This window comes from Nematostella vectensis, chromosome 14, assembly GCF_932526225.1.
Source record: "Nematostella vectensis chromosome 14, jaNemVect1.1, whole genome shotgun sequence".
Taxonomy (NCBI): Eukaryota; Metazoa; Cnidaria; class Anthozoa; order Actiniaria; family Edwardsiidae; genus Nematostella; species Nematostella vectensis.
This window is the reverse complement of record NC_064047.1, coordinates 15330411-15338819: the sequence shown is the minus strand read 5'-3', so window position 1 is coordinate 15338819 and position 8409 is coordinate 15330411. Positions and strand designations below refer to the sequence as shown.

The following is an 8409-nucleotide window of genomic DNA, read 5'->3' as shown; positions in this document are numbered from 1 at the left end:
ATCATTGCTCATCATTGCTCATCATTGCTCATCATTGCTCATCATTGCTCATCATTGCTCATCATTGCTCATCATTGCTCATCATTGCTCATCATTGCTCATCATTGCTCATCATTGCTCATCATTGCTCATCATTGCTCATCATTGCTCATCATTGCTCATCATTGCTCATCATTGCTCATCATTGCTCATCATTGCTCATCATTGCTCATCATTGCTCATCATTGCTCATCATTGCTCATCATTGCTCATCATTGCTCATCATTGCTCATCATTGCTCATCATTGCTCATCATTGCTCATCATTGCTCATCATTGCTCATCATTGCTCATCATTGCTCATCATTGCTCATCATTGCTCATCATTGCTCATCATTGCTCATCATTGCTCATCATTGCTCATCATTGCTCATCATTGCTCATCATTGCTCATCATTGCTCATCATTGCTCATCATTGCTCATCATTGCTCATCATTGCTCATCATTGCTCATCATTGCTCATCATTGCTCATCATTGCTCATCATTGCTCATCATTGCTCATCATTGCTCATCATTGCTCATCATTGCTCATCATTGCTCATCATTGCTCATCATTGCTCATCATTGCTCATCATTGCTCATCATTGCTCATCATTGCTCATCATTGCTCATCATTGCTCATCATTGCTCATCATTGCTCATCATTGCTCATCATTGCTCATCATTGCTCATCATTGCTCATCATTGCTCATCATTGCTCATCATTGCTCATCATTGCTCATCATTGCTCATCATTGCTCATCATTGCTCATCATTGCTCATCATTGCTCATCATTGCTCATCATTGCTCATCATTGCTCATCATTGCTCATCATTGCTCATCATTGCTCATCATTGCTCATCATTGCTCATCATTGCTCATCATTGCTCATCATTGCTCATCATTGCTCATCATTGCTCATCATTGCTCATCATTGCTCATCATTGCTCATCATTGCTCATCATTGCTCATCATTGCTCATCATTGCTCATCATTGCTCATCATTGCTCATCATTGCTCATCATTGCTCATCATTGCTCATCATTGCTCATCATTGCTCATCATTGCTCATCATTGCTCATCATTGCTCATCATTGCTCATCATTGCTCATCATTGCTCATCATTGCTCATCATTGCTCATCATTGCTCATCATTGCTCATCATTGCTCATCATTGCTCATCATTGCTCATCATTGCTCATCATTGCTCATCATTGCTCATCATTGCTCATCATTGCTCATCATTGCTCATCATTGCTCATCATTGCTCATCATTGCTCATCATTGCTCATCATTGCTCATCATTGCTCATCATTGCTCATCATTGCTCATCATTGCTCATCATTGCTCATCATTGCTCATCATTGCTCATCATTGCTCATCATTGCTCATCATTGCTCATCATTGCTCATCATTGCTCATCATTGCTCATCATTGCCCATCATTGCTCATCATTGCTCATCATTGCTCATCATTGCTCATCATTGCTCATCATTGCTCATCAGTGCTCATCAGTGCTAATCAGTGCTCATCAGTGCTCATCAGTGCTCATCAGTGCTCATCAGTGCTCATCAGTGCTCATCAGTGCTCATCAGTGCTCATCAGTGCTCATCAGTGATCATCAGTGCTCATCAGTGATCATCAGTGCTCATCAGTGCTCATCAGTGATCATCAGTGATCATCAGTGATCATCAGTGCTCATCAGTGCTCATCAGTGCTCATCAGTGCTCATCAGTGATCATCAGTGATCATCAGTGATCATCAGTGATCATCAGTGATCATCAGTGATCATCAGTGATCATCAGTGATCATCAGTGATCATCAGTGATCATCAGTGATCATCAGTGATCATCAGTGATCATCAGTGATCATCAGTGATCATCAGTGATCATCAGTGATCATCAGTGATCATCAGTGATCATCAGTGATCATCAGTGATCATCAGTGATCATCAGTGATCATCAGTGATCATCAGTGATCATCAGTGATCATCAGTGATCATCAGTGATCATCAGTGATCATCAGTGATCATCAGTGATCATCAGTGATCATCAGTGATCATCAGTGATCATCAGTGATCATCAGTGATCATCAGTGATCATCAGTGATCATCAGTGATCATCAGTGATCATCAGTGATCATCAGTGATCATCAGTGATCATCAGTGATCATCAGTGATCATCAGTGATCATCAGTGATCATCAGTGATCATCAGTGATCATCAGTGATCATCAGTGATCATCAGTGATCATCAGTGATCATCAGTGATCATCAGTGATCATCAGTGATCATCAGTGATCATCAGTGATCATCAGTGATCATCAGTGATCATCAGTGATCATCAGTGATCATCAGTGATCATCAGTGATCATCAGTGATCATCAGTGATCATCAGTGATCATCAGTGATCATCAGTGATCATCAGTGATCATCAGTGATCATCAGTGATCATCAGTGATCATCAGTGATCATCAGTGATCATCAGTGATCATCAGTGATCATCAGTGATCATCAGTGATCATCAGTGATCATCAGTGATCATCAGTGATCATCAGTGATCATCAGTGATCATCAGTGATCATCAGTGATCATCAGTGATCATCAGTGATCATCAGTGATCATCAGTGATCATCAGTGATCATCAGTGATCATCAGTGATCATCAGTGATCATCAGTGATCATCAGTGATCATCAGTGATCATCAGTGATCATCAGTGATCATCAGTGATCATCAGTGATCATCAGTGATCATCAGTGATCATCAGTGATCATCAGTGATCATCAGTGATCATCAGTGATCATCAGTGATCATCAGTGATCATCAGTGATCATCAGTGATCATCAGTGATCATCAGTGATCATCAGTGATCATCAGTGATCATCAGTGATCATCAGTGATCATCAGTGATCATCAGTGATCATCAGTGATCATCAGTGATCATCAGTGATCATCAGTGATCATCAGTGATCATCAGTGATCATCAGTGATCATCAGTGATCATCAGTGATCATCAGTGATCATCAGTGATCATCAGTGATCATCAGTGATCATCAGTGATCATCAGTGATCATCAGTGATCATCAGTGATCATCAGTGATCATCAGTGATCATCAGTGATCATCAGTGATCATCAGTGATCATCAGTGATCATCAGTGATCATCAGTGATCATCAGTGATCATCAGTGATCATCAGTGATCATCAGTGATCATCAGTGATCATCAGTGATCATCAGTGATCATCAGTGATCATCAGTGATCATCAGTGATCATCAGTGATCATCAGTGATCATCAGTGATCATCAGTGATCATCAGTGATCATCAGTGATCATCAGTGATCATCAGTGATCATCAGTGATCATCAGTGATCATCAGTGATCATCAGTGATCATCAGTGATCATCAGTGATCATCAGTGATCATCAGTGATCATCAGTGATCATCAGTGATCATCAGTGATCATCAGTGATCATCAGTGATCATCAGTGATCATCAGTGATCATCAGTGATCATCAGTGATCATCAGTGATCATCAGTGATCATCAGTGATCATCAGTGATCATCAGTGATCATCAGTGATCATCAGTGATCATCAGTGATCATCAGTGATCATCAGTGATCATCAGTGATCATCAGTGATCATCAGTGATCATCAGTGATCATCAGTGATCATCAGTGATCATCAGTGATCATCAGTGATCATCAGTGATCATCAGTGATCATCAGTGATCATCAGTGATCATCAGTGATCATCAGTGAGAACAATAAGACCGTAAGGCATCTCGGAAGACACCTTACAGGCCACGCTAAAAACGACGCGTTGTCAAGGTGAATTCAAAGTCGGCTTCACGTGTGCACTACCGCAAAATCGTCTCGATCTAACCTTCACGCTAGGATCTCTGATTATTGCTTCATTGAAGTGATGACGTCACCACCACAGCACACGATGGCGCAGGCCGCGGGCTTGGTCCAGTATGACAGTATCACAGATGACAGTGAAGAAACGGAGAATCACGTGCCCGCCGATGAAAGCACCGCTACTGACCCGCAGGCCTCAACAGACGACACAGCAAAAAAAAAAGTGCATGCGGATGAACGTTCTTCGCGAAAATATGCCATACCGATCGCTGAACTCACAACGGAGATGGCTAAGCTTTTAAGAGATGTTAAGGTTTTTTTCACCAAAGACATTAATTTGGAAAGAAAAGGGTCGCCCATTTCTCCCTCGACCTGGACGAAGGCAAATGAGAGAATTCTATGTAAGTTTTATTTTGTCTCGTGAGTTTCATGCGTAAGCGTTCTTTTAGAGTCAGATTTCGCACCTTGCTGCTAGCTGTTACCATGACAACAACTTGTGACGACTTATATTCCCTCCCCCCCTAGGTTATCTTGGGTTCTGTAGAGACACGCTTTATTACAAAGACATCAGCCCAGATCTATTTTTAAGAACACGGTTACTCGAAAGGTATCTGGATTATTTAAAGGTAAGTCCGTCGAAAATATGCTTAATCAATAATTTGCGCGTCGCGTCGAAGTGGTGTCAGCGCGTCGCGAAGAAACTCGGTACTAGTACCCAGGCCTCCCTCCCAATTCTTCCTTTTAAAAATGGCGGCGGCATGTTTTGAATTTTTGGAACCGACACGACGCGAGCGAACGTAAAACTGAGCTAAACATTTCTCGTTGCAGACGGACAGGAAGCTTGCATCGTCTACCCTAGGTGAGCATGTTCAATTCATCTGCTTTTTAACAACTGCGGTCGGTCTAGAATGCTAAATTCACATTTCGCAAAACTTAGTAGTAATAAGTATGCTTAAGTAAGTATCGCCGGATAGAGCAATCTGATATTTGATCGCGCTATTGTGTAACTGGACAATTACGGATTTCGAAGAGAGTTGTATGCAAGACGACTGATACCGAATATATCTGTTTTTACCCTTGTGTCGTGGTGTGTGATTCGGTGGAAAGTCCCGGGTTTAACATTTGGAAAGAGCGCTCATGTCAGGGTTAACATGGTTGCTACTGATGTTTATATTGTAACGGTTGTTATTTAATGTCGGGGATTTACACTCGCTTAATAGATGTTGGACTGTGTTAATGATATGTTACAACATACGCCATTATTATATCATTCTTTACTTCAGCCAATCACGCTGCCTCCTTGATCTACCCAGCAAAATTCTTGAACCGAGAACACGCCGTCACCCTCTACAGGGATGTCAAAGTCGTTTCGCAGCTGAGGGGTGCCTGCAATGCGTTTCAGAGGCAGGCCCGCGCTGCGCAGCCCACGCAAGAGGACCTTGTCAATGCAAATAAGTGGTTGCCATGGTATGCTGCAATGATAAATCCAATAAGTAGTTCGAATAACTAGTTCGAATCCGGCTCTGGGTTCAGTTCTGGACTGGAGGTTGGGGTTGAAAGTGGATAGAACTTGTTTCGCCTGCATTTCCACTCTTTAACAGTCTCCTAACACTTCACTTACAATTTATAGGGAGGGGATACCTGTTTGCTATTCGTAGAAGTAAGGAACAGTTACCTCTCTCAGAACCCAGAGAACTTGAAACTGGTTACTCACGGTTTCATGTGATTCATTGCAGGGATGAGGTGATTCAGTGCGTGTCTCCTAACACTTCACTTAGAATTTAAAGGGGGGGATGACTGTGTGCTATTCATAAGAGTAGGCAACAGCTCCCCGTATCACGGCTAGCTATCTCTCACAGAACCCAGAGAACTTGAAACTGGTTACTAATGGTTTCATGTGATTCATTGCAGGGATGAGGTGATTCATTGTGTGGACATGCAGACAGAAAGATTTGACATGGCACGCTCACAGGTAACGATTTCAACCAGCAGTCCTGATGTGTGAAAGCTGTAATTTGTGGGCATTGCACTGCATTGTTGGAAAGGCCTAGGCATACCGTCTTGGGTCGGCGGTAGCGGAACTCGACTCACAATTTTGCTAAAAAAAGTTTGCTTTGATTTGTCTAGAGTGCCAAGGCTAGGGAGAGCAGGAATCTGCTGTCGATCGCGCTTTTCGTATTGATACCTCCTTCCAGAGGACAAGAGATCCGGACACTGCGAATTGCCCCGTCCGGTGACAGAGAACACGTCCAGGGACTGAATTCATTAGTCTTGAATTCAGATGGCACCCTCATGTTCAGATTCGAGGATTACAAAACATATGGCTCTCATGGGGTTGATGTCACAAATTTGCCAGTAAGTCTTTCATTTGTGATTTATCCTTTATTTTGACATGTGCTTGTAGATTGCGTGACAACAGCATATGGGAAAACACGATTATTTGTTTAAACTATAATAAAGTAACCATTTAATCTTCTTCTTATCACAAATGGAATTTTATGTGTGCTACTACTGTTTTCACATATTTTCTACTTAAGTACTCTGTGTAGACTCCGTGACGTGATCATATTAGCTGACTCTCTTTTTTTTTCACTTTCAGGAAGATCACAGATTGAACGTCATCATAAGGGAATATCTGGACAAATACAGAGATATTCTTCTCGACGCCTCTGACGATGGCACAACCAACAATTTTCTTCTCCTGGTAAGTTATGACTCTTCAGTTTCCAATTATATTTCTTCAAAGGGCTCACTGATCTTCTTGGAACTAGTTATTGTTGGATAGAACATGGGACCCTAATTCTTATAAGGTTGCGAATTATCTTTCTAAAGTAATCCAGCGAAATAGTCATCTTTGAAAAGTTATCTCAACCAATTGTCTCACCCCAACAAGACATTTTGTACATCATCACTCATCCCAGGAAAGGTTATACTCTCATTACAATCCTAGGAAGGGTTAGTTTTGGTGGTGAATTAATATTTTGAACATCTAACAATCCTACATAGGGTGACTATGAAAGCATTTAAAACAACTACTATCCCTTTGTGGGGTCATTTTATAACCCCCTAATTTGGGGGGAGGGGGGGAGGGGGGGGTTACATGGAAAAAAAACATTGCATTTGAATTGATATTGAATTGATGAGTGATTCTTTACTTCTTTTTGTTTTTAGACAGATAAAGGAAAACCCTTTAGTGGTCCCGCATTCTCAACCCACATGAAGTCTGTCTTTTACCACCTAACAGGAGTGAGTGTCAACTTGCACCTTCTGAGAAGCTCCTTCGTGACTTATTGTTATGGGGACAGGTGAGAATTCCATGCTAAGTAGATGACATTGCAGACTATTATCACTCACTCCCCCACAAGACTCTGGACGGCACCATGCTGTGTTTATCAGCCATTTTCTTCACGAATAAAACGATTCTGTAAGGATAACTTAGAACTATTAGTAATTACACACCGCAAGCAAAATTCACAACCAGGACTTTCTTTCTTTTGTTTTATCAGCCAGTGCACCGACGCAATGAAAGACAGTTTGGCGTCGGCCTTGAGACACACAAGGAAGCAAGCTCAACTCACATATGACCGTAGAAATTCCAGCGAAAAGAAGAGTTTGGCTGTCAGCCTTGCTTCAGAATTAGCAGAAAATACAATCGAGTCACTATCAGCTCAGCCGTCCGACAGAAATGCAGGGCTTGATGAAGGTAGCTGGGTTGCTCTCACAGTAGAAGGCAGCACTCTGGCAAATCCGAACATTCTGCTAGCTAGAATTCAGAACCTCATGCCCGGTAGAAAGGCTTCGCTACTGTGGTTCAAGGCCACTGCGGAAAAAGGCCTGTACGCTTTTCACTACGATGAAGCCAGCTGGATAGAAAGCGTAGATGCCTTAGTTCCCGTCCAAGTGAAAGAGATTAAAAACTCTCCCGGCCTCTACAAATTGACCACATCATTGAAAAAAATACACAGGGCGGTCTTAGGGAACAACTGATAACATACTGTGAAGGACTGTGGATAGTGATTTGATGAGGATGCATTCTGTTTGGTTACCTGGGAGGAAAAGTGATAATCCTTACCTTTTTATTATTATTATTATTATTATTATTATTATTATTATTATTATTATTATTATTATTATTATTATTATTATTATTAGTATTATTATTATTATTATTATTATTATTATTATTATTATTATTATTATTATTATTATTAGTATTATTATTATTATTATTATTATTATTATTATTATTATTATTATTATTATTATTATTATTATTATTATTATTATTATTATTATTATTATTATTATTATTATTATTATTATTATTATTATTATTATTATTATTATTATTATTATTATTACATGTACAAATAATCTCTCAGATGAATAAACATGTTTGTCAAGAAGCTCGAATATCAGAGTATTGATAGGCCATTCTTTCAATCTAGAGACTATCCATTACAAAGGTGGAGCCACTGTAAATACAGTGATTGTATCATCTGAAAAAAACAATAGGGCCCCACCCAAACCTC

The 8409-nt window shown here is 40.5% G+C and overlaps 1 protein-coding gene across 1 annotated transcript; it reads left to right on the top strand.

The window, feature by feature from the left end:
* Positions 1-4891: 4891 nt before the first annotated feature.
* LOC125559784 lies at positions 4892-7864 on the top strand. Its single transcript, XM_048721469.1, has 6 exons — positions 4892-5344; positions 5789-5849; positions 6005-6232; positions 6477-6581; positions 7049-7182; positions 7384-7864. The coding sequence occupies exons 2-6, from the start codon at positions 5814-5816 to the stop codon at positions 7862-7864; spliced, it is 984 nt and encodes a 327-aa protein (XP_048577426.1). The 5' UTR covers positions 4892-5344; positions 5789-5813.
* The last annotated feature ends 545 nt before the right edge of the window (positions 7865-8409 follow it).